The 26,786-nt window shown below is 43.2% G+C and overlaps 2 protein-coding genes across 2 annotated transcripts in view; both read left to right on the top strand.

The window, feature by feature from the left end:
• The window catches only part of LOC146175742 (uncharacterized), a 37,369-nt gene extending 19,132 nt beyond the window's left edge, over window positions 1-18,237 (top strand). Inside the window, exons 7-14 of the mRNA XM_084582111.1 lie at window positions 2,663-2,707; window positions 3,033-3,089; window positions 6,136-6,156; window positions 7,208-7,240; window positions 8,013-8,042; window positions 10,186-10,212; window positions 14,069-14,095; window positions 18,074-18,237. Of these exons, the coding sequence (XP_084438237.1) occupies window positions 2,663-2,707; window positions 3,033-3,089; window positions 6,136-6,156; window positions 7,208-7,240; window positions 8,013-8,042; window positions 10,186-10,212; window positions 14,069-14,085 (230 nt within the window). The 3' untranslated portion in view covers window positions 14,086-14,095; window positions 18,074-18,237. The remainder of the gene's footprint in view (window positions 1-2,662; window positions 2,708-3,032; window positions 3,090-6,135; window positions 6,157-7,207; window positions 7,241-8,012; window positions 8,043-10,185; window positions 10,213-14,068; window positions 14,096-18,073) is intronic.
• LOC146175741 (uncharacterized) overlaps window positions 1-26,786 on the top strand; it is a 245,180-nt gene that overhangs the window by 169,693 nt on the left and 48,701 nt on the right. The gene's annotated exons all lie outside the window — the stretch shown is intronic.

Genomic DNA, 26,786 nt, shown 5'->3' with positions numbered 1-26,786 from the left:
AATATACTGTTCCTTAGTGAGACTTTATAACATTACATTAGTCTTTTGCATATTCAAGTCTAATTTGCATTCAAGCCTATTTTGTTTTTTATTTTCCTGTCTAGGTCATCAATCTTTCTGTGCAGTTCATCCCCTGAGTTACTTAGCAAGGCAATGTCATCAGCAAATCGCCGATTACAGAGATATTCTCCATCTACCCTTATATACAACTGCTCCCAGTTCAAGTCTCTGAATACTTCCTCGAATGAAGCTCTGAATAGTACTGGGGAGATCGTTTCTTCTTGCCTAACATCTTTCTTTATAATAATTTTATTACTTTCTTTAGGCAAAACTATGGTTGCTGTGAGTAACTTTATATAGCCTCCAGTAATTTCACATATGGTTCGTCTACACCCTTATTTCGCAATGCCTGAATGACCGCCGAGGTTTCTACTGAGTCAAATCCTTTTTCGTAGGTAATAAATGAATGCTATGTAATATTGCCGGCTATATTCCGAGCATTTTTCTATGACCTGGTTGTTGGTATGGATATAATCGATAGTAGACAGTATCCTTTCCGAAAACCTGCTTGATCGTTTTGCTTGATTGCAGCCTAAGGTTGTCCTGTTGGAATAAGCAATAACTGTAGTAAAGGCCTCTATGTAACAGGCAGTAAGCTCATTGGCGTGTCATTTTTCAGGTCATTAGCGTCCCTTTTCTAATAAATTAGGCTAATGTTTGCACTCTTCCATGGCTCCGGTACCTGTCGATAACACCAGGCATTGAGTATACAGGGTGGCAAGTTTTGCTAGCTCGATGACCCCTAGTCCTTCAACACATCCTCAGGTACCTGATTCTATCCAGCTGCTTTCCCCATTTTCATAGTTTCTAACGTGCTCTTAGCCTCGTGTTTCGTCACGGAATGTCTGACTGCTGTACTCTACTGACAATCTCATTATTTCCCCGACTAGCTTTCTCAGCATAGAACTCCTCGACTGCATTAACCATCTTGTTCATATTATTGATGACATTGCCCGCATTGTCCTTTTGTGCATTGATCTGATATTTGCCTATGCCCATTTTCTTCACCGCTTAAAGGATTCCCCCGTTCTTGAAAGCATGCTCAATGTTCTCTTTGTTATACTTGCATATATCGGCCATTTTACGGTTATTGATTAGCTTTCATATATCTGCCAATTCTATCCAGACTGTTAGGTTGGAAGCTTTCATACTTTGACGTTTCTTAAACAAATTTTTCGTCCCCTTAATCAGCTTACCGGTGGCCCCTCTAACTATCCAACCGCCTACTTCTACAGCGCCCTCAGTGATGATATCTCTGAAATTTTTCTTCATTCCTTCTAGGCTAATGTTGCCATAGTCGGTTAGAGCTGAATATCTATTCTCCAACGAAGTCCTGAACTATTCTAATTCGCTATTAGAACTATTCTATTCTATTCTATTCTATTCTATTCGCTATTCTGAGCTATTCTATTCTCACCGCTAATTCGTTGATGGAAACCTTTCTTACTAATCTGTTTCGTGACCTCTTCAGCTTTATACTAATTCGAGCCCTTATATTCCTCTGGTCACTGCATCGCACTTTCCTGATTACCTCTACATCATGCATAATGGCGGGGTTAAAAAACAGTATGAAGTGAATTTCAATTTTAGTCTCCCTGTTAGGATTTTTCTATGTCAACTTCTGGTTCTTCCGTTTGCTGAAGAAGGTATTCATGATTCTTAAGTTGTTGCGCTCAGCAAACTAAGCTAGTAACTCCCCCTGCTATTTCTTGAACCAATGCCACAGTCACAAACTGCCTGGTCTCCTGCCTTCTTTTTCCCTACCATTGCATTGAAGTCGTGCATTAGAACAGTATACTGCGTGTTTCCTTTCCGCATTGCCGATTCTACACCTTCGCAGAAGCTTTCAACTCCCTGGTCATGATGACTATATGAAGGTTCGCAGGCCTGTACAACCTTCATTTTATCCCGCTTATACGATTAATACAATGCGTGCCACCCTCTCGTTAATACTGTAGAATTTATCTATATTACCAGGTCTATCCTTATCCTAGTCTCGCCTCTCCGGTAAACCTCGATAACACAGTATATGACCGTCCTTCATTCAGTACAGTATATAACTAATTTGGCCTGGTAATCTCACTAAGCCCTATGACTTCCTATTTCATGCCCTCTAGTTCGTCTAACAACCACTCCTAAACTAGCTTCACTAGCTGGAGTTCTAGCAATAAACGTTGCCAGGGTCAGTTTCCAATGGCGGCTTGTCCAAGAAGCCAGAAATTCTTAGCAACCCCGCTGCGCCACAGGTCTGGCCGCCGCCAGCGGCTGTGGAGCAACTGCAGTTGCTCCACAGCCGCTGGCGACGGAGGGCTGACGGTTTTACAGAACTGAATTTGGAAGGTTGTGGCCATTTCTTGCACCAGTGTGGCCAACTCCTGTTCTGGTGAGGGAGTGCGTTGCCGGAAGTATTCACCCGCATCAGGTCGCACCACAAGCCTGGTTATGCAATTCTATCGACACGTGGGTTTTATGCCGCGGTCTTCGCTCTCAGGGCCCAAAACGTGAAATGAAGCTACTGTGTGGTTTAGTTGGATATTTTATGGTAATGAAACTGGCACTGAGAATGATTTAGCGAAGGCGAGTAATTTATAACCTCTTCCAGATGTACGCCAAGTAAGCGGACACCCACGCCCACATAGTCCCGAAGGTGAGTGTCGACTATGATTGCTCAATTGTCATTAGAACCATGACGGTTATATGGCAGGGAGATAGGGGAAAATAGATGAAATTCATTTAGAGCAGAAAGCAAAATGATTAAGAATTGAGGAAGACCCTCAAAGCAGATTCTAATAACAGCTTATTATGGGCAGGTCGTTCATCAGAGACGTGGGTTTTATTCCGGTTTTCGCTACAAGGAGGAATTCCCAGCATGTGAAATGAAACTGCGGGGCGGTTAATTCAGACATTCTATGGTTATCACACTGGCGCTGAACATCCTTCAGCGAAGGCGAGTAATTTTTAACCTCTTTCAGGCCAACGCCCACAAAGTGGAGGCGCACGCTCACCTAGTCTACCTTCTAGTCCGCGAGGTGAGTGTCGACTATTTGATCAAATAAGGCTTCGTCGGAGATAGGGGCATGTAGATAGAATTCTTGTAGAACAGAAAGCAAAATTATTAAGGATTAAAGAAAAGCTTTAGAGCGGCAGGCAAAAACGGCTGATAGTGGGCAAAAAATTCATCCTAGACGGAAGTTTTATTCCGGTCATCGCTTCCAGGCGGAGGCCTCTGAGTGAAATGACGCTGTGTGGAAAGGGCGGCGGATAGAAATGTATGGCTTTGAAAGTCTGTTGTCTCGGCGGAGCACTGCGACAGGGAGTGTGCTGCAGGGGATTAAGCCGGTTTACTTGTGAAGCTTCGATGAAGCAGCTGAGGAGAACCAAATTCCAAGAAAGGAAGGGCGGCAGTGAATGGGAACGTCGATATGAGGCGCGAATGATACGAAAGCATAAAGCAAATAAACAGCCCCGCTCAAGGCGAAATACGAGTGCAAAACGGAGAAGGCGCGGGAGAAAGAGGAAGACACCAGATGAACGGCAAGAAAAAATAAACAGGAAGCAGTCAATTAAAAAGAAAGTGAAAATGTGAGAAAGAGTGAGAAAGAAGCAAGGGAAGAAAGAGCCGGAGCCAAGGATAACTGAGCAAAGAGATCAGGAAATGCGGAGCAGAAAGTATAATACGTAATAGAAGGCAATCAAAGGCTGATAAACAGAGGAACAAACAACAAGGGGGAAGTTATGAACTGAGTGATCAGAAAAGCATAAATAGTAATGAGAAGAGAATGTAGCTTGTACATTTTTTTTTTTAATTTTTACTATGGCAAGGCGAAAGGCCCTATTTAACGATTATGTGAACGGCGGAATGTAGCTATAACAAATTCAGTTATTTATACAGATACGCTGAACCATGATGGTTGCATCGTCTTAAATAAAGATATTCCTACAACTCGTAACGTGACATAAGTAGAAAGTAACCTATAAGGCAGATCGCGCTTTTTTACGAAAGCTGCTGAAGATGGAGCACAAAAATATCTGTGCTGTAAACTGGCCTTCCCGCATGAGCAAGTCTCATTGAGGTGTTTTAGTTACGAGCTCATGACACAACGAAATTAGGTATGGTTATCAGGTACCATACAAGAAAGGTCCGTTTTTTTGTTTTTTGTTTTTTTTTTTTTTTTTTTTTTTAACTGTGCGCCTAATGTTTGTGATGACAAAGTGCTCGTTTTCCGTGTAATCTTACATGTTCCACCTTTGATGGTTATCCTAGCAGAGTAAAGCGGTGAAAACGTTTCCCATTTATTTCGATGTCGGTTACAGTGCTAAAAAGGATCAATAGAATATGCTTTAGAAATATTACTCTGCGAGGATATATTTTCGGTCTAGTGTGTGCTGCAGGACATAAAACATCTTGTTAACAGACTGTAAGTTGCAGTAATCTTTTATCATTTCAATAGATTCATGGATCTGTGTTCTTAATTATTGGCACTGTAATTACGTTTCTGATATATTATCTTCTTGCGCATGTCCAACAGGCCATCTTTAATAGTTTCAATCTACTTGAACGACCCAGTGTTGGTGATCGCCTCTAATAGATGTATAGTACTCATTCGCGTACTAAAGTTTTAGATTTTCTTGAAATCGGCAGTGATTTCAATCAGATCAGAAAGAGTTCTGGCTACTAAAAGAAGCTCGATTGTTGTCAATCCTGTGTGAAATGGCTACCTCGCTTGTGTAATTTCTCTGCAGCGCAGCGAGAACGATGCGAGAGTCAGGGCCCGGGTTAATTTCGATTCTACCTATAGAAAGAGCGCGGGGTATTATATGGTGTGAATACGGAAAGTAAAACCAGCAGTGGAATATGTTAGGCTTGCGATCTCAGCGAATTATTTATTTTCTTGATACTGGAGTCCCTTTTTGGTTAAATCACGAGCGCAAGATCAAAATAGAAAAGGGGTGGTAAATTTTACGCGCAGATAGGTGTTATAGGAATAAACGTCAAGCATGGATAAGGCGTAATATGTTGATACGTGGCAAGAAAAAAAATAGTTTGTAAGTGTTCTAAAGTAACTATGCAATAGATTCTTGTTTCACTGAAAAGAGGCTGTATGGTTTGCTTTCGTGTATTCCCTGGAACTGCGAATTAGTAGCTTTTGGGGTGGCACAGCTGCAGCCCTTGAATTCTAGTTGACGGCTGTAGAGGTTTTAAAGCTGAAGAAAGCCGCAACATCAACATCAACAATAATGGGGCAATCCGGGTGTCAGTGGGGCCATAAAGTAGTTCTAACATCTCTAATGCTATAATAACGGTTGCTCTGAGGCAGACACTTCAATATTCACCACTGGGGTGTGGAATCAAAGGAAGGAACTAAAAACAATATGAGATGTGCGAAGAATGTAACAAACGCCTGCATTGTCATGAAATCGGTATTATTGGCATCTGGGGCTGTACGCTTACAGAACCACTCATATTCGTGCTTGTGGTGTCTGTTTCTATTATTTCGTCTGTGTGTTTGGTGCTGTTTTATTTTTAAACCATATTCGCCTGGTCTGTCTACAACATTTCCGCTGTAAGTTTCATCATGTGCAAGTGCCACGCGCCAGCCCATAGAAACATTTTGTGGATTAATTGAAACCTAAAGACAGCTTTTCACTTTTAGTGCTCCCTTCGATCAACTAACCAACGTGCTATATGAAACTACACTCTTTATCTGGTTCCACATACAAGTAAAGAAAGTTCCAGTTATAAGTGAAACGTCCACTTACAACTGCAACTTTTCTAACACTTATGTAGAACCAGATTAAGACTGTAGCTGACCGAAATTGTTCCCGCGTTCTACTATGGTTGTACATCATGCATTTTCGAGATGCCTCTCGGGGTGCTGTGCACTAACTGCGACATGAAAAAGAAAAAGGAATCGGCTGCCTTCTAATGTAACTGGATTTATAAACTTAAGCGAATTTTTCAAAACAATTGAAGAAATCATACCTTCGCGCCAAGACAGAAACACCAAATTTGTTGCCTGAAAGTTTTTTTTTTAATATATTCGTTGTATTTTTTTTTCTTTTTTTTACCACAAGGTGTCCCAGACTACTTTCTAGGTAAGCAAAGACTGTTCTTTATAAATATTTTCAACATCGAGCCCTATATGGATCATGTGCGTTTACATGTTTTCCTCACGAATGATACCGAATACGATTAAATCTACGTACACAAGCAAGATTGAAATCTTTTTAAGCAGAAGGCGTTGCTATGATCCCGTATTTTCAGTACAGGAGCTCTATCATGCACTAGTGCTAACGAAAAAACATCACAAACTGCAATCTTGCACATTGGCATCTGTTGGAAAGAAAAGGCCCCTTTCAATCGTTCCTTCAATTCATTTATGTGGTGACCAACGTCACAGCTTTATTTGCCAAATGCATATCGCTATACCAAGATACTTTGTTGGGCGAGTTGGTACTTATTCATTATTAATATAAACAGCGCGAACACGAAAACAAGGGACTGTGGCTTTCTTGTTTCTTGTCCCTTGTTTTCGTGTTCGCGCTGTTTATATTAATAATGCATATCGCTATAACATTTACTATAAACTCTACTAACTAAACATGCATATAGAACTAAATGTCCAATATTACATTTTATAAATATATGTTTATATTTTTTTCAATCGCATTTTCAAAATAATAATTTTATCGTTCAGGCCGTCCTCATCTTTCAATCCACAGTGCCAGTCGCATAAAAAGCGCTTGGCGTGTTACCTGGATAGGAAATAAAACGGCTCCTCGTTTCTACTGTTATTCTCCTTTGTTAAGACATCGGGGCTGAAACGTCACGCGTCAAAATCTTAGATTAGGAACTCTCTCCTTCAACTTGTGTTGTAATAGTAGTCCTTTGGCCTAACGGCTTCTGAGCTTAGTACCGCTGTCGTGTAGCGTACACTCAATATTCCTAATCACCATGGTCCCGTTATGTAAACACCATAATTGATCAAATAGTAGGACGAGACATCTGAATTTAAAATGTTGGTACCGCTATCTGTGCAGCTGTTCCCGAAGCCAATTTCGTATTAATGCGTTATGACTCAAGTGCTAAATTTCCTGCAGCGAAGACGAGTAAGTTAACCGTCTTTTTGTTCCCTCCGCTTACCAGGAGAGCCGGGTGCGGGTAATTATATGCGACTAGGTGAGTGTCGACTGTGCTTCATAAATTATTCTTTTGTGCAGTACTATATACAAGTGAAAAGGTTTAATGGCTTCTAGTGAGTAGCAAAACAGAGTGCAGATGTTTCCTACAATCGTAATATAATTAGCGATTTTCAAGACGCAAGGTGTGAAAATGATTTACTTTAGGGGTTCGTTCTCCGCTCTTTTAGGATTGTATCATAAGGTATGCATCACGAGAACAGCGTTATGAATGGTACTGTGATATTTTGTGGCGCATGAACGGATACATATAATCTGTCACTTTTCCTCCTGATGTTTTGAAAACATGAATGCTTATAAAACTTTTACAATAGCATTTGTTTACCATTCTTTCCGTGAAACGCTCATTATATGGCACTATAGACGTGATCATCGCCTGAAAAGCGCGTGGCCTCTATATTGGATGCAGAAATATTTTATTATTACTGTTCTTCTTCGTGAAGTGGTGCAGAAACGCGAGGGCAAAACCTTTTTGGGGATAGGCGCTCCCTCCTCCGCCTACGTTTAGTGCTTCAATAGATGACTGGTGGGTTGCTGGCAAGGAAGCGTTTTCATATTGCAGATAGTATTGTTCTGTCTCATCCAGGTGTCATTCTATAACGACCATACATAACCTAAAGTTTAGAGTTTTACAACTAGACGTGTAAACATCGCATTTTACGTACGACTAAGCACATGATTGTATTTATTGCACTGAAAAATTCGCACTGGAGTTCCTTCAACTAAGGCGAGTAATTTATAACCTTTTGCAGAAGACCCAAGAGGTCGACCTCTTCCCCAAGGTGAGTGCTGACCATACTTTATCTAATAATGTTTTGTATAGCATCTTGAAGATTCCTTATTACAGATAGAGAAGAAGAGAGAGAGAGCTGGATCAGTGCAATAGCAACGAAAGATAAAATAACACTACGCCTGCATTGTCTTCGTTCCATTCATTTACCCGTTTTGTCAGTCTTTATTTTTAATTTCCTATCCATTTAGTCGTTTTTTGCTCTGTATTACGCACCTCCTGCTTTCATTTATCAGGGACCGTTGGCATTCGTACTACCTGGCGCCACTTTTTCTCTCCTTAGCAAAACAGTTTCGAAGTAATTGGCTCTTAGGAGACAAGTTAAGCTCATGAGAAACTGGCCTAAAGATACGAAGACGGTGCACATTTCACACTATTACTTTTGGCGTGCTTTCTTACGGCGGAATTGCTTTCTCTTCTCGAACCTTTTCCTAGCTTTTAACCTCTGCTCGAGTCACAGTGCTGTTTTATCTTATGATTAGGTTACTCCTTGATTGCTCTGCTCGGTTTTTTTCTGTGTGGTTAAAAAGAACATTTTGCAAAACAAACTCACTCTGCAATTAGCATTAGTCCTCTGTGTTGTGTTTATTCTCTCTTCTTCGTGCCAAGTAATTGTACAATAAATATCTCCACTTCTCTGTCCCTTTATTTTGTTCCATGTACCTTGAAATGGTCTTTTTCTGCAGTTCATTTCCCTTTCTTATAGTGCCTTTTCTCTCTCTTTCGGTTTTTACTACCCTCTTCCCTGCATTTTATTCAGTTGGTCCCTCTAATGATATAGCGCTCTTTTTCCATGCAAACGCGAACGGTAGCTGCAATACAAAACCTGTCGCAGCTCCCATGCTTGTACCCATGAAATTTCATGTTGGTGCTTGCTAACAGAGACAACTTTACTGAAAACAAAGCTTGTGACCATGACATCTTTGCTTCTGCACATAGATACCTTCTGCTCACGTAGAGAATTTCGTCGTTATTCAGTTATGCGCCACCAGCAGAACGGTAGGAAATACACATAACTGTATTCGTCGCGATGGCAAAGTGTTTATATCCTATTCATTCCTTCTTGTTCTAAATGTTTGGTATAATGAATACATTTAGCTCACGAAACATCTTATATTGGAATTCGCTTTCTCTCACAACAATATTACCAGATTAATTTGTTTTGTTTTTTTATACATCTTGAACGCAGCGAATACCTTGAACTTTCCGCTGGAGCCCTTATTATCTGCCAATCGCTCGCCCTATGCTCGTGAAAAACGTAAGAAGCATTATATAAAGCAGAATTAAAACGAAACTTTATATCCATCACTATCTCCTTCGCTAAGACACCAATTCTACAAACTCGCGAACAAAATTCGGCTGGAATAAGGTGTATTTTGTTCACCCGAAAATATTGCCATCTTACGGTGACTGTAGGATTCTCAGCAAGGCAGCATTGCGATACAACAAATGTAATATTCAGGCATCTACGGGAACTATCAAATGGAGACCAGGCTTAATTAAGGCGCAAAATAAGATTTCAGCACTATTAGAGTAAAAACTGCGCTTCGTGGGCTAGAATGGGCACTTGCATTTTTTTCCTCGAGGTAAAGCATTAACTTCGGATTTTATTCTGAGAAGGCACGTTAGGTATAGCCTCTTTTATTCTCGCAGTTGTTGTCAAACATTTTTTTTTTTTCGATTGCATCATTTGCATTCTTCGTGCTGTCGTCTTTGTGCCGCTGTTCCTGGTTTATGCAACCAGCCAGCAGCACTCGCCAGAGAAGTCTGAGGCCTTTTGTTTGAAACAGAGAGGCATGCTCCTTCCAACCACTCTTCTTCCACAGCGATGTCAGCCCGCACGAGAGCAATATAATGCTCATGCTACGCTCTTATTTCTCAACTTAGAGATAGTAGTATGCTTGGCCGATTTGGCGTTAGTGAGTGTTGCCGATGGCAAATGCCTGTTCTGAGATCTGCCAAAAGGAGTTCGAATTTGTTCAAGGAGTAAGGATAGACTTACAGCCACAAAACCTAGGCACTGCATGCGAGGTTTGCTCATTCGTTTTTCTGTTGTCGCGTTAGAACGCTGCCGTTCTGTTTTCGTCAACGAAACAGAAAAATTATAAATACCTTCTTTTCGCTTGATTCAACAGGGAGCCCAGATCGGCACGCTGAGAGATGTGAGTACAAACCATTCTTGATAAATGAAGGTTTTACGTTGAATCCTCCAGGCCTATTGCAGCGTATGGAATGCAGTGAGTGGTACAGGATAGTGTAAACATTTCTCAGCTCAAGAAACAAAATCAGCACAAAGGTATCATCAGAAACAGCGTCGCTTCTGTACAGCGTATGCGTGCTTCCAACACCATTGCAGTATTATGTGGTACATCAGATGCGAGCCACCCGATGGGCTTTGTGCATGAAATAACGGCTGTAATACCGCTAGTTTGCCCACACACGGTTCGACCAAACCATCGCGCAATATATGCAGTCCTTAGCCTCACTCGGCGCAAAAGAAAACGCGTTTCACGAAGGAAGCACGGAAGAGTGACTGGGAAATGCATCATGCTCCACGAAGGCTACGCATTGGAGAAAGACTCTTTTGGCCTTAGCTGTAAAGGCACTAACTATGAGAAAAAGCAGACTTTACTGAAGTACGTAATTATGGGGCGATGTTCGTTTTTTTGTATGTAAACTTCTCATCGCTTCTTTATTGGCTTGGTCAATAATGCAAAATTAACGTACATCTTAAATTCAGTGCAGTTATTTACCCACGAACATGTATATTTAGGTTTCTTTTTTAAAAGAATGCATACATGTTTGGATGTCGTGAAATGTTGATTCATGCATAGGAATTTCGTGAAAAGAGATGAAAAAATTAGGCCATTTCTTTTGCATGTTATTAGTAATGTTGCGCTAAACCTTTCTTTGGCATTGCTGAGCACAAGTACTTTAATGTTCACCTGTGAGTTTATATCGCAGTGCTTGACTGAAAACGTCCGTACTGAATTCTTGTTTTTGTGTAGCTTTAGTTTATGATACAGACGCGCCGTTTTCGTTTGTTTTTTTCTGCTTCGATAGTTCATACCGTACTTATCTACACATGTAATCACTGTTTGTGCTTTCACATCTTTCTCAAGTTATTATTCTGTGAATGCTATATCACGTGTACTAGACCACAAATATACACAAGAATAGACTTTGAGTAGCTATTTACAACAGGGTCTATAGTCCGACGATGTAAGAGCGAGAGATGTGTGACAAAGGGATTATTGCGATGCGGTGCGCTGTTTCTCGGTGTTCGGGCGCGAAAGGCCACCTCATATTAGCTCTGGCCAAACGCAGGGTCCTGAGCATTACCTCTACGGCAAAGTCGATTTGGCAACAGCGTTCAGGTAGGGGACACAACTAACTGTTATGCGCAGAACACCAAACCAGAAAAATTACCTATCTAGTGGTTAAACAACACAAAGCATGTAAGGATGAAGCGTTGACTTCCAGTCGCATAGCTCCTATCAGATATAAACACCTTCGAGCGAAAGCGGGGAAGGTAGGTCCGGCTTTCAAAGGCCCTGAGGACAGCGGCGGCATAACGGCCCAGCGCAAGTAAGCTGTGTGTGGGAGGTGAGAGATAAATTCAATAGTTCAAGTGCTATGTTGGTGACTACATAGAACCGGTATGCCATTGTAGGTGGCATAAACTGGCCATTTATTACCAAGGAAAAAAAACCCGGACCGCGATCAAATTTCAGCAGTAATGGGCCTTTCTTTATCGCCTCTGGCGAGCGTGATCAATACTAATTAGAATTATTCCGGCCTAGTTTGCGTTGGTTGATGTGTGTCACAGCCTATTTGACAAGAAATGAAAGAAAAGCTTTTCGACTTCCACTACAGTTCTTAACTGCAATATCTGTATTAGAGCTATCCGGTTGAAATTCGATCATTAGCGCTGCCACTAGTAAATGGTGATTTTATTATCATTGGAATGCATCAGGAGTGTTTAGCAAGGTTACCCTACGTTATTGCACATCACCATACCCTGAAAACGAGGCGTGGTCTACAGTAACCTAATATCCTGAAAGGGACAACTCGCTTTCTGAATTATAAGCCTCTCTTAACGCGGTTTCTTCTCCCCTCTGTTTCTAAACACTAACAAAGATTTTACTTGAGAACTATAGAGTTGACTAACATACTTCTGTTTTTCTTACACCTACAACTACAACCACCCGTGCCCCTACATCAATGGGTACTGAACACAATTGGTTAACTCTTATGAGTACTGGCTAGGTAATAGAGATGTGATGTGAATTTGTGATGTAAAATGTGTGGTACAAAAGGTGTTTAAAATACTCCTACGTTCAAAATTAAAACTCAGTTTTTCAATTAGAATAATGTCAGAACTTTGGCTTGAGTTAAGTCCAGTTGTATTACTGGCAGGCCTGCAAGAAATTACCTACACGAATTATTACATTGCGTCAGAAAAGCGTTCGGAATGCGTAGCTTATATTTGCGACCATAATAAGCATAACAGTAAGCAGTAAATGAAAATGTGTAGGAGTTGTAGGACCAGTTGGTACAGGGTGATACTAAAGCGTGCAAAAACACAAGTGCGACAGAAGCCGGCACAACGACTACAAATAATGGATATTAAAAGAAACTCGGGTAATTTGGACGGAGTGGCAATGGAAGCCAGCACCTTCATATTGCGATATTGCCGCTCTCCACAAAAGGCGCAAGGCATTGTTGATTCGAACTGAATAAGAAGGTAGCTAGTAATGCGCGATGCAATCGGAAGAGGCCCAGTAATGCAGTCGTTTTACACTCCTCAGCAAATATTTATAACAAAGACAGTATGCGAGAAATAAATTGAATCTTTTTTTAAGTGTGAGATATTCGTGTGATATAACCCGAAAATGGCTGGACCTCAATCCCGCTGATCCGATTTTACTGAGCGCTATCTCGATTAACCATTGTAAGACACCGTTTACTGCGCGCATGTTTAACTCCTCCGTGGCTTCCTGGGAACAACGAGGAACCGTAGCCGAAGCACTTATTACAAATCGCAACTCGTCCTTGGTTGTCTGCGAACCCGAAGGTTACCAGAGGTGTGTCTAGGCGACATAAAGCCGTCGAGGGCATTTTTAAGGAAAAAGTCCCAGGAGGCAAGCCAGACGAGCAGACATACCCTTTTCCTCCACCGCCACGGTGGAGGAAAAAGGGTATGTAGGGGATAGAAATGCTGTGAGGAATTTTGTCGGCCGAAGGTTGCATATTTGGAGAGGCATGTACCGATGCGAATAAATTTTAACAGATGTGTGAAAAACAAGCGTGTCAAATAAAAAATGAAGAGAAGAAGCGATCACCGCTGGCTTCGGGCGCCGCACGTGCGAACAAGCAGGCGGCGCCTACTTTTGACCCCGCACTTGAGGTTAAATTACTACAGCCGATGACTTTGACGAAAAGAGGTTTATTCATGCCTCTGCTACGACGTCTGTCACCAGAGCTATGTGGGTCAAACAGTGAGCCGACCCGCTGGAACCCTTTTCGCGGTTCCTTGCAAATGTATTAGATCAGAACAGAACAACACGCATACAGGCTAATCTAGGTGTACCGCAGAATAAACCATAGTTCTTTTCCCTTATATGGACCAAAATTGTTTTTTATCATATCTTTTCCGCCCTTCTATGCACAGGAAATGTTTCCTAAGAGGAAATTTTATTTTGATAATTCATCCCAGTATTTTTATCATTTGTGCCACTTTTTACCCATACTAGAGCACTGTCTTCAAATACGTCCTCTGATGGCTCAGTCTACGGCAAGCACGTCACTGAAAGAGCCTCACAACAGTGTCCCTTGCGCCTCTTCATTTTTCGACGTCACACCTTCCTCAGGACTTCGATGCTGGCAGGCATCATCCTAGTATCACTGGGATTTTATGCTCTATTCTCAGTTCGAATGAGGCGGAGTTGTACGCTGCTCTTTTATAAGAGATTACTGCGAATAATTAAAGCGAATTGTCCTCCCTGTTTTTTGCAGATAGCGGAAGAGATTAAGACAGTTCTGGTAAGTAAAGACCATGTATCTTCATACTCTATTAGTAATGAATAGAATCATCAAGATCTGAAACTTTTAAAACTGGCACCTTTGCCAAGCAATAAAGACGATCAAATAAATTCCTTTTTTTTTTTTTTTACAAATTTCACTGCAGTTATGCCGGACTTTTTTCAACCAAACACTAACCTCTGTAGAGACGTGTCGTCATTTATTCGTACTATTCCACCTTTTCAGTTACTGTTTCAAATTTATTATAACATCAATATTTCTAGTTGTTCATAGTCTATTAGTCCACCTTTTAACAAATTGCTGTTTAAACACTTTAGGGTTGCATTTCCTTCCTTGGCCCCGGCGCTGTGGCGCACTGGTTCAGCTGGTCGACTGCAAACACAAGGTGGCGGGTCTCATCTCGACAGCTGCTACCACTTTTCGATAGAGGCAGAAAGCAAGATCAGAATCGCCGGAGCCCTGCACTACGGATCATCTTATATTCTGAGTCACTTTGGAACTTTAAACCTCGTAAAAAAAAAAAGCAATTTCCACATTTCTTCATCGGAGAATAAGCCTTTCTGGTCTGCGACTGATTGGCAGGATTGGCTAGAAAGGCAGGCGGGTATGACTTTCCTTACAACAAATCGCAAACATATTCTGGCGCTCAATATCTCTCTTTTGCTACTGTTGCGATTCCGAAACCCTTAAGTTGGAATTCGCAAGGCAGAGGCGGACCCTGCTTTATATTTCGGAGTTACTCGAACGGTTCTTCCCGCAGTAAAAGCGATATATATCTTTTTAAATCGTTATCTACAATTCAAAATAAAAGATGATGTGTCTACCGTAGACAGCAAAGTACTCGGATATTTTTTGCTGCCCGGATAATGCTCTTGTATCAATCTTCTGTATACTCTTCAAACATTTGGTTTTTCGTTACGCAATTCCTACACTAACAACTTCTGTTTATTGTGAACATGGCACATAATAACGAAAGTGTGTCGAAAACATTTTTTTATTTAAATTGTAGGAGAATGAGCACTGTATCAATTATAGAACCTAATCTGCCTTTAATTTTGAGATATTTTGATGTCAGCTTGTTCTCAAAATGCATAAGTGAAACACAGTACACACTATACCAGTTGATGGGCATGACAGTAAAATGGTAGGGCAGCGCCAAATGGTTTCTGTTGCCTGTACCTAATAGAGAGTTTTAGCTTACCGTGATCCGCCACCGCGCGTTCCACTGCACATGCCCAGATATCTTGACGCCGATAGATGGCGCCATATACTGGATGTCGGCACATAGACCTGCCGCGTCGGGACCAATCAGCTTGTGCGCCCGCCCACTTACGGTAGCGGGTCACGGTGGCGGATCGCGGTAAGCTAAATCTCTCTATTAACTGTGTGCAGTGAGAATAAAGTAATATAGCCTTGGCATGCACTATTTCGAGACAATTTTATATCTGCAGCATCATTTTCAGCGGCTATTGCCTTAGCATATAAAACCATTTGAATATTGAACATAAGTCGATTGGATATAGAATTTCACGATTTGAATTTAAACTCTTTAAAAGTTACTTATGGCACATTTGGTCCTTATTTTACGTAAAAAAGCGCATAGGCCTTTATAGTCTGCACAGATTGGACGATATAAAACATTTCCGAGAAATAGCTAAGATTTAGCAGTGAAAAAAAAAAACTGATTTAAAAAAACTGATTAATTTATAGGAAGGGAAAGGCGCGGTAACTGTCTCACTTGTTTTCTGTGGACACCGCAATCGCGCTTTAATGAAGGGAGGAAGATGGGAGTGAAAGTGGGAAGAAAAAATTACCGACGATTACGTTACTTCCTAATGCGAAATTTGAGCGCAGCAAATAAGCTGTTTCACCTTTTCGATAGATTGAGGCAAAGAAATCGAGCAACACATGTTTGCGCTATCACAGAATTTCTTTTTTATTTTTCACACGTATTCCTTTAACAAAGACTCCCCTAACAGTTCTTGACAGTCATGAAGGAAGCTTTGTGGTCGGAGAAATAGACTGATATATGTTCGACTTGGTACACCAATGCTTGATTCTCAAAGACGAGATCTATACAAGTGCCTCGCGAGGTTGTCACAGCCGTGGGACGCGTTACGAGCGAGAGGAACGGGATACGAAGAGGTGTCCGTGTGCTGTGCGATGTCAGCGCACGTTAAAGATCCCCAAGTGGTCGAAATTACTCCGTAGCCCTCCACTACGGCTCCTCTTTCTCTCTTTACACTTTAACTCCCACCTTCATCCCTTCCCTTACGGCGCGGTTCAGGTGTCCACAAACTCGTGTGACAGATACTGCGCCTTTCCCTTCCTGTGAACCAATTATTATTATTATCTACGCGGTCACGTTGTCTTGACTCGCTAGCGGCGGCAGCGGCATCAGACAGTCGCTGATAGCGCTTCCTCCGGCGACCCCTCCCCCCCCCCCCCAAACCCCCTTCCTTTCCTTGTGTTCTCCGGCTGCTCCGCGCTTCCTGCGAGGCTTCGGTTGCCTAGCGCCGGCTCGAACTGGGGGGATGAAAGTGGGGAGGCGCTGGTTACGAGGCCGACGCCGACGCCGACGCCGACGCGAAACCCAGGAACGAGCGCCAAAGAGCTGCGCTCTAAAAAAGAGGAGACGTAGTGGAGGGCTACGGAGTAATTTCTACCACCTGAGGATCTTAACGTGCGCTGACATCGCACAGCACACGGACGCCTATTCGTTTCGCCTCCATCGAAACGTAGCGGTGAAAAAATAATTTTTGACTTCAGTTTACAACGAGGGATACCCCAGTTCGTCGAAAGCAATAATTAATAGTGGTGAAAAACAAGCTTTTAATTATTGCTTTCGAGGAACTAGGATATCTCTCGTTGTAAACGGAAGTGAAAACTTCAGTAAAGCACAGTTAGTGATCAGAACCCATGGATGTATTTTGCTTGCTGTCGGCGTTTTAAGGAATTTTGCAGCTTCAACATAACCGCAAATTCTCGGAATGATATGTTTTATCCGATCAAGGTACGTCAAAAGTTCGCGACAGTGGACAGTAATTTTATTTTTTTTATTTCTCTAAGTAGAGTTATCCTTAAAATAGCTCTTAACATCCCGGCAAGCGTCAGTGGTCTAACTGTTCGTCTACAATACGCCATTTCCATGATCTTTGTAGTGCATGCAATGACACATATCGCTAGTTTACAGACTTACAAGGAAATGTCGAATATTTTGAAGCAACATATCCAGCGTAATGGGACGTCACACAAAGAGGAATACTTAGAGAAAAAGGAATACTCAAGGTAGGAGCAGACACAACACAGAGCCAGCCTTGACAGAGTCGTACTTCACATTCTAGCCCAGATCCTAAGATTCTGCTTGTGCATTTGGTAAACCAAAAAGAAGAGATTAAATTTCTTCTATGATAAATATTGATTCACGAAAAATATTATACATTGAATGTAAATATAAACAGCGCAGGCGTTGGCTAACTGCTAGTTTTGTAGTCTGCAGTCTAAAGGACACAACTTTAACAAAGAACCATAGGAGAGAATCTAGACCAATTTTGTTCAACGCTACTAGCATTTTTATACGCAAAGTGTTCTTTTTTTTTTGCTTCGTAAGATTTCTTCCATTGCATATGACAAAATGTGTACAGAACATGTTCAATCGTGACATCTGCCACTGAAAGAATATCCACTGTTATAGCCAAAAAATATGATGAATGACGGCACGTTTAATTTACCCCGCAGGAACTAACCCTGGGCTTCAACAGTAAAAATATATAGCCACTTATACATCAATTGCAATTGCTTAGCTATTCATTGTTGAGATATCTAGTGCAAATGCGCCGCAGACGGTATGTTAAACAACTGTTCTATAGGAGAGCGAAATACAGACGGATGTCTAACGGAATTTACGAAGTCCTGAGAAGATTGCATTATTTCTTGTTATCCAGGCAGAACTTTGCTCTTTTTTTCTGTGTTTTCTAGGAGGATTCCACAAGCGGAGATAACAGTACTACTCGGAGAATTTCATAAAGATTTTCAGTCTTCGGAAGAAAAGTCTGGATTTGTGGCACTTGTAAATTCTGTTCTAAACCTCACTGTACTTGAGATAGAAAAAGGGAAATAAAATAAAAAGTTATTGTTCTCTATTGAATGCTTCACTTGCTTTTGTATATAAAGGTTATAACGTAAGCGTGTGTTGTGCAAAATTTCATAATCAAAGTATCACGTTACCTTGATGGGGCATGAGTACAAAGCCATGTCCACAAAATAGATTGGCCGTGCCATCCAGTCAGTGCGCTGCAAATATGTCAAATAAGAAACCCCTACAGAGGACCACTTGTCTCCGCGTGACTATTTTCACAGCACGGAGCACGAGAAACAGTTTCTCTCAAGATTGTGGTAAAAAAATAAAAACGTGCAAATGCAGTGACCCGAGAGGCCATAATTGGCCTGTCAAACAACGGGCTCTTCTGCACCACTTGACCCTGTTCCCAGATATGTCCATTACAGAGTGGGGAGCAACCAATAAAGGCAAGAATGCAGCCTTTCGTCATGTCGCCTACGCGTCAATATCCGGTACATGAATGGTCACTTCAATGCCAGGGTTATCAATGGTAATTAGAAGTTGTCGTTTTGACGCATTCTTCCCTTAATACTTTGCGCCATGCCCCGCGATAAGTGGACGTCGTCTTAGCTCTCCGTCCCTCCTCAAACACACGCCTTCAATGACTTCACCCGCGCCAGCGCGCTATTGTTGTCGAAACGGCAAGCCAGGAGCCTGCAAGCAGCCACAATACCCCATACCGAAATCAGGGAAGGACCACACAAAACCAGAGAACCTACGGCCAATAGCTCTCACATCCACTATCTGCAAATTGATTGAGCGAATGATAGCCGCAAGAATACAGCATTATATCGAATACGTACAGCCTGGGTTGCATCCAGCTCAGGCTGGATTCCGTCCGAATATGGGCACGCATGATTGCCTTTGGCTGCTGCGCAGGGTAATCAACAGCAGGTCTCGCAAACAGACACCAGATTACATCCTCGCGGTTGATATGCGCAAAGCATTCGACAATGTAAACCAACAGGTAATCCTACAAGAATTAGCAAAAAGATATCCCAGCCAAAAAGCATACAATTGGATATGCAGCTTCCTTCAAAGTAGACCTATTAGGCTTCATGGCAAAGCTTCGGGATGGAGCCCCAGAACCTATTACTTGGATAGGGGCGTGCCCCAGGGCTCTATCCTCGGGCCTTTGCTTTTTAACCTGGCCATGACTCGCGTAGCAGAAGCGCTCGAGCGAGACACTTCGGCCCGCTTCACCATCTACGCAGACGATGTCACCATATGGACAGAAGCAGTGGATTACCCAAATGAAGAAGTCATGCAGACGGAGCTCCAAGCAGCAATCTTCAGCCTCACTGACAGCTTGGAAGCATTGGGGCTACAGCTCTCACCTGAAAAGACAACTCATAAGCATAGACGGCAAGAATTCTACAAAAGCCAAAAAGCAGATTACACCGAATCTTGGACAACACAACATCACGTCTGCAAATGGGCAGACAAAAATCTTGGGGACACAGATTTCTAGTTGCAACAGTCCTCGTAAATGGATTCGTACATTGCAACGTTACTGGACCCCGATGTTGCATATGATTCGCCGGATTTCAAACAAATACGGTGGAGCCCGGCAAAAATCGTGCCAAACACTCTCTAGAGCGGTTGCTGTCGGCAGGATTCTGTACGGGGCACCTGTGTATGAGTTTTCTAATCGCGACGTTAAAGACATCGAAAAGCTACACAGGGCCACTCTTCGCACCATTACTGGGCTTCCTAAGCACACGAGGAATGAAGAGCTGCTTAAGCTGGTCAGCATACCACTCATACATGACATTATAAGAGAAGCAAAAATAAGAATGCGATCCCGACTGGAAAACACGACCCAAGGGCAGCAGATCATGGCATGGGACAACCGAATCAACATTGCTCCGAGGTCCCTGGGGACAGACACTTCACCCCCGTGGGAGGCGCCGGTAATCGCACTAAGGCCACAACGACCTATTAGTAGGCGGAATGGGGTAGCTAAGCAACTTTTAGCACAGAGAACTGCCCTCACAAGACCACTCAATACAATAGACATCTACACGGACGCTGCAATTAGAAATGAAAGGGTGAGTGTGGCATGGGTGTGTGTGCCAGCGCCTCAGCACAACGGACAGCACACGTGCCACCTACCTGGAGGAACAATTTTACACTCCGAGTTGCTTGCCATATGGGGAGCCATAAATACCATTACGACCGCTGCAGCCAGAAAAGATAACTTCAATGGATATCGAATTTTAACCAAATCATATGCAGCGATTGCAGAGCTGACGGCACCAACTACAGACGGCGCAGTGGCCAAGGACATCAGAAAGAGGCTGAAGGGAATGCGGGAAGTTGGAATAGAAATTCAAATTATAGACACCGGGACATACTGGCATGGACGGGGGAAACGCAGCCGCGCAAGCGGCCGCCGCGCAAGCGGGTGGGCTTGCTGAAACGTACAATGCCCCACACCCCAACTCCATGCCTAAACCGATAGACTAAAATCCTTACCAAACCATGCTCACTAAAGGCTCCCCTGGCAGATCGATGATGCACTATGTTCGCGCCAAAATAAAACACGACAGTAAGCTTAGATTACATGAAGCGACACCAACGCCGGTGTTTGAGGACACGAAAGGGCTCACTCGACCACAGCAGATATTTCTCAGCAAAGTAATAACAAACGCTGCTTACACACCGCACATACTTGACAAGTGGTCTCTCCGAAGACACAAAACACTCAAACACAACATATGCACTCACTGTCAGGAACAGTGTACAGCAGACCTAGAACATCTTATATGGCAATGTCCATCGTTTTCACGAGGAAGAAACAAAATTATGCATATTCCACACGACGACATGCCCAAATTAGCAGGTCAGGTTATATCAAGCACCGAAATACAACACTCCATTGCTACATACGGCAGTGAGAGCGGCCTGCTTCGAGTAGTGTGAGAGAGGTCGACTTACAGCGCGAAGATCGGCCGCATGGCAAGCAACAAGCAACATCTTGAAGAACCGTTAAGACGAAGTTACACTCCCATCCCCCCCCCCCTCCTAACTCCCCAAGAACCCAAACAGCGGCCGAGAGCCATCCCTTCCCTTCAATAAAGGCTTCATTCATTCATTCATTTGACAATACCCGATCTTTGTCAATCAAACCTCGACGCACATTCTACTTTAGCGCGTGTTTATCCCCACACTCCTTAGTCCCCTTCTTTGAAAACCTTTCCACGCCTCCCTGATTCTGGCTGAATTAGGGGGCTCTGCGCTTTCTAAATGCGGCTTTTCGTGTGCCACAAGTTCTAGTGTGACAATGTCGTAACGACAAGCCACGGACACTGCGACCAGGTGCATTCTTTTTTTTACAATACCGGAGCTTTCTCATTCAAAATCTACGCACCATCCACTTTAGCGCATGCTTACCCCGTCCATGGTTAGGGCAATTATCTTTATAACAAAATGGCTAGTTGCTGTTGCTGAATAATAGCCGTAACAGCCGTCGTCCACCACCTAAGTGGTGGCGGGTGCGTGCAATGACGGCCCACAACAGCTAAAATTCGGTGACAGGCTAGCCCCTGCCGCAAGCGGCGTTGACCTACCTATCCCAGCCCCATCAGGACCAGCCACCCTCCTTCACCCTGCTGGCCAAGATAGGTAGGTCAACGCCGCTTGCGACGGGCCTAGCCTGCACCCAATTTTTAAACATTTCACAAGGGGCGCGCTATGTACCGTCACGACAGGTCATGACTTCACCAGGTGATTCATGTATATACAAGGGATTCCACGCCGACCAAGCTGGAGAGCGGACGGGCAATCGATGGGCTTCATCGACCACGAACGCTCGCGCTCTATTTCGGTCACTAGATTTTAGAAATTTTGTGGGAATCGACTCTATTCCGGAAGCGCTCACCGCGGATTATCAAGGCTCCAGGGTGGCCCGATTCTTACATAGATTTTTGAGGCTTTGAAGAACTTCGCAAGCCACGGGGGACGCTAGGCCTAGTTAGGCCTAGGCAAACAAAGGCACCCCCGGCCACTTACTAATTTTATGGAGAAAAACGCCCTGTGGCCGCACGAGATGGTCGGGTTCCGATCGGGCCTGTGCACGCAGGACGTGATGCTCCGATTACAACACGACATAATTGACTCGAAATCCAGAGACGCGAAGGTAATTCTAGCACTAGATCTAACAGAAGCATTTGACAACGTAAAACACAAGGCAATTCTCGCGGGACTGCAGGAATTAGGAGTCGACGAGAGGGCATATAATTACGTAATGGATTTCCTGACAAACAGGACGTTGAAACTAAAGTTTCAGAACTTAGAATCCCCCACTGTCCACCTGGGAAGGAACGCCGCAAGGCTCGGTGCTCTCCCCCTTCCGCTTTAACGTGGTGATGAGAGGCCTTCGCGCCGCTCTTAAGGTCATAAAAGATCTAAAGTTCAGCATTTACGCGGACGATTTTAATCTCTGGATGAACAATGGCAGCGACGGCAGCATAGAGGAACGCCTACGGGCGGCGGCGGACACCATTGTGTCCTACGCGGCTGAAAGGGGTCTTGCGTGCTCTCCGCGAAAATCCGAACTTTTCGTATATAACTCAAAATCAATGAGGTGCAAGGCCGACTTTAACGTAGAAATTAAGGCCAACGGCAAAACCGTATCAAAAGTCCAGCAAATCAGAATCCTCGGACTTTTTATGCGAAGCATATTAACGTAGGTTAATATGCTAGTATTTTTGTGAGGCTATCACTTGCTCAGCGGCGGTGACGGAAGCAACAACGACAAGGGCGCAACTGCAAATCCTTCATTTTGCAAGCAGGTGTGTTTCCACACATTTAAGTCATAAGAAACGCTTCTGCCAATCGCCGCCGCTGCTTGTGTCTGTACCTGTGCTGTACAGATAGTTGTTTTTTTATTGCGCAGAAAGCTTTTCATGGCGAGTGCTATGGATAATATTGATTCTGATATATGCTTGGTTTGTAATGAGTCACTTCCGGCAGAAGGCCTGTGCCTAATCTGCTCAGAGTGCCAGTACGGTTATCACTTATGCGCCTGTTCTAATACGACCAAGACTGCCTACAACGCAATCACAGATACTGAAAAAAAAAATCGGAAGTGCCAAACATGTGTAGTTTCAGCCGCTCGAGGCTTAAACAATCTCACAAAGGTACAGAATGACCAGTCTCTGACCGAAAGACACTTGATAGAAATCAACAAAAAGCTCGGTGAACTACCTACAATTAAAAAAAAGTTGGATGATCTTTACCAGATCAAAGAAACAGTTGAAAGCATGGTGGAGTCTGCTCAGTATATTTCAAATCAGTATGATGAAGTGCTGGCCCAAATGGAGGGTTGAAAAGGTTGAGGCACAGATTGAGTCAGAGAGCAGTAATCAGGAAATCGGCGAACTACGACAGCAAATAAACAACCTAGAGCAATACACCAGACGAAATATAATCTGGAAGTACATGAACTTGCCCAAACCAAGAATGAAAACTATTTCCAAAATATCAATGCTATAGCACAAGGCTTAGAGCTTGCTCAGTTGACTGAGCATGACGTTTATGGTCTTCACAGGCTGCCCGCTAAACTTGAAAAAAACCCGGCAGTTCTGGTTCGCTTTTCTTCACGTGTAACGAAGGACCAATGGATGGCAAAGAAGCAGAGTATGCGTGAAGCTCAGTCCACAATCTACTTTCTAGACAATTTTCTTTCTCAATATGCTGAGAAGAAATTAGGAAAGCTGAACAATTGTCTTAAATTTGTGTGCCACCTGAACACGGAAGTGGAGTTGTCCTCCTTATTTAGCTCTTTCAAGGGAATCAACACTTCATGTGCAGAATTGCTGAGGCAAGTTGATTAAAGGAATCTTGGTACATGACATTTCTGGTTTCTTTCATCCACATCTGCGTTGTGGCTCTTCCACAAATTTTCAAGCCAGCATTGAGTCACCCTTCCAAATCATTTTGTAAGATGCCTTTCTTTCGAGCGGCCCATAGACACCGGGTCTGAAAGATGTCTTTGTCAGATAAATATGGCAGGAAAATGATGGTTTGCCTCTAAAAATTTTGTGATCAACCAGCAAAATAGCAAGCAAATTTCTCTTCAGTGAGGTGCCCCTTGAGGGGACTCAATAACGATTTCACATATTGGCAACTCTGTACACGCACATCAAAGTTTCTGATAAGCAAAGCCCTCCTGAAACTTATTAGAGCCAGCGCACTACTTTAACACTCGCACAACCTAAATTAATCACACTTTTAGGAGCTCACTTCAAGAAATGCCATTCTGTAGTCAATGAAAGGGCACTGAATGTGACGGCTGCTCGACAGAGGTTTGGTAACTTCTCCACATATGCAGCACATGTGCGTCCTTACGCATTGGATAGAGCACTGAACCACACCCTGGCTTTACTAGAGTAACGAGTGAAAATGTCAACTAAGTTAGATCGAACGTATCAGTCATCACAGCTGCTTCATAAAAATCATAGCAAACATTACATTTTCCGCATTTGATATATTTTCGGCTGTTGTAGCAATGGGTGCACCCATGGAAATATACAAATCCACTTTCATGGTTTCCTAATGCGCAGTAGCTGAACTGCAACACTGCGAGACCTCTCATAATTAGCATATTGTTTGCATGCTGCTTAACTGCAACTGAACATAACTGAGCATGACTGAAAAACTAGCCGCAAATGTCCTACCGCTAGTCAATGGTATTAGAAATAACACGCACTAGCACAACGTGCTATTAAACATGAGTGGAAAAATACATTGAAGCTAGCACTCCCAGCTTCGTCAAATTCTTTCTCAAAGACGGCAATTAAAAGATAAACTCTGAATACAGTTTAATGCTATCTGGCGATGCAAAGAACCTAAAAAGGCATGATGCATCTCACAAAGCTTGTGATAAAAGTGTTAAAAACAGCTTACCTGGCGTACAGTCGTCATAATGAAGTCTGTTAGCCACGAGCACCGCAAAGTTTTTTTTTTTTTTTTGTTCGTTCCAGTAACAAGGAAACCAAAAGGTCTCAGCCAGGTCCACTACGGTTATGTGAGTGAACCAAGAACAGGTTGCCCTTGCAGGAAACAAGAGGAAATCAAAAACATAACCACGCATTCAGAAAGTGCGATAATCTCAGTTTCAACTAATGCCATTGCATACGGCGCTGGCGCCACACGAAACACTTAAGAATGCAAAAACCAACTGGGACTATTTCTACATGCTCAGTGGCTTTGTGTCACAATTGCCTCTGAAAGAATTGAACGATCTTGATTGCTTCAAGAAGCGGCATAATTTCATGAGCAGAATTATCAGATGACAACATAATTACTGTAAGCAATACACTGTAGTGAGGTCTACCTCTTTCGCTATACATGCTTTGCGATATAGGGTTCCAGCAATGCCATCCCAAATACCTGCGCTGCCTGCTTGTGGAGAGCCGCATGACAATCAGGCGGTAATAAGACTTATTGCAACAGATGCATCGCTTCCTCAGGCAGAGGACTTTCGCGGCTACGCAAGGAAACGGCAAGTTGTAACTAGGATTTTGAGTGTGCGAGCTATTACCGGGCTGTATGCGCGTTCTACTAGCTATCCTTGATATTAAGGCATTATCTGTTCATTCGCATTTTCAATGCGCGAGCGAGACTCGGCGTATTTCGGCACATAAAGAGCGTCACAGATTAACGCCAACAACCTTACTTAGAAATTTGTCCCGGGGATGTACGCGTTAGTGCAATGCTGCACTCAACCTGGAATGTGAGGGAACCGAGCTCTTGCAGCGATCACAGTTCTCTACCCTATCGGTCCTTCAACGACTGTCTGCGCACGACGCGTTCAAAAGCGCCAACACAGCCGGTATAAAAGCAGGCGGAGAAAGAGGGAACTTATTCGTCAGCGGGCAAGTTGGGGCCGGAGAACCGGCGCTGCGGCGCGCATTTCATCGCACTGCGCCGGCTGCCTTCGAGCCACGCCGCGTCGATCACCCGACTTGGAGCTCTCGCCATGCTCCGTCTAGTTTATAATCTCGTATATAGTGCATGTAATGCACTGCACAATTTTACGAACAGTTGAGAGCAAAAAGCGATGCGTCTCTCCGCACCGGCTGCGATCTGTATCAAGGCGTGTCGCAGGGCCCAATCCGCTGTACACACTCGGCCAATCATTGACAGAAATACATTTTGTGCACTTCTAAAGCCCACAGTAATGCAGATGATCGATTCACGTTGAAAACAACGGGATGGCGCACAGCACAATAAAGAAAAATTTTACACGCGGTTTCAATAAGAATTAATTTTGCGAAGTTCCAAAACTGCCTACGCCCTCATTTCTTGCCTTGCAGTCAACCTGCCACACTTGAAAGCCATTGAACGAGTACTGTTGACGACGTTACAGCGTTCATCCCTCCAAACATAGCTTAATTTTGACAACCAGTTTCCGGCTCATTCTACAAAATCTTCGCGCGGCCTCCCTGCATAAGGTCGAACTCACGCAACGGGAGACGAAAGGCTCCCTTCCTCAAGGCCCCTCAACGAGTTCCTGAACACTAGTTACAGCGGCGATAGTTTTGTGTATGTTACTTCGTTATG

This window comes from Amblyomma maculatum, chromosome 10 (assembly GCF_055883805.1).
Source record: "Amblyomma maculatum isolate TAMU_Amacu chromosome 10, ASM5588380v1, whole genome shotgun sequence".
NCBI classification, from domain to species: domain Eukaryota; kingdom Metazoa; phylum Arthropoda; class Arachnida; order Ixodida; family Ixodidae; genus Amblyomma; species Amblyomma maculatum.
The sequence above is the reverse complement of the archived record's forward strand: the minus strand, read 5'-3'. Positions and strand labels throughout refer to the sequence as shown.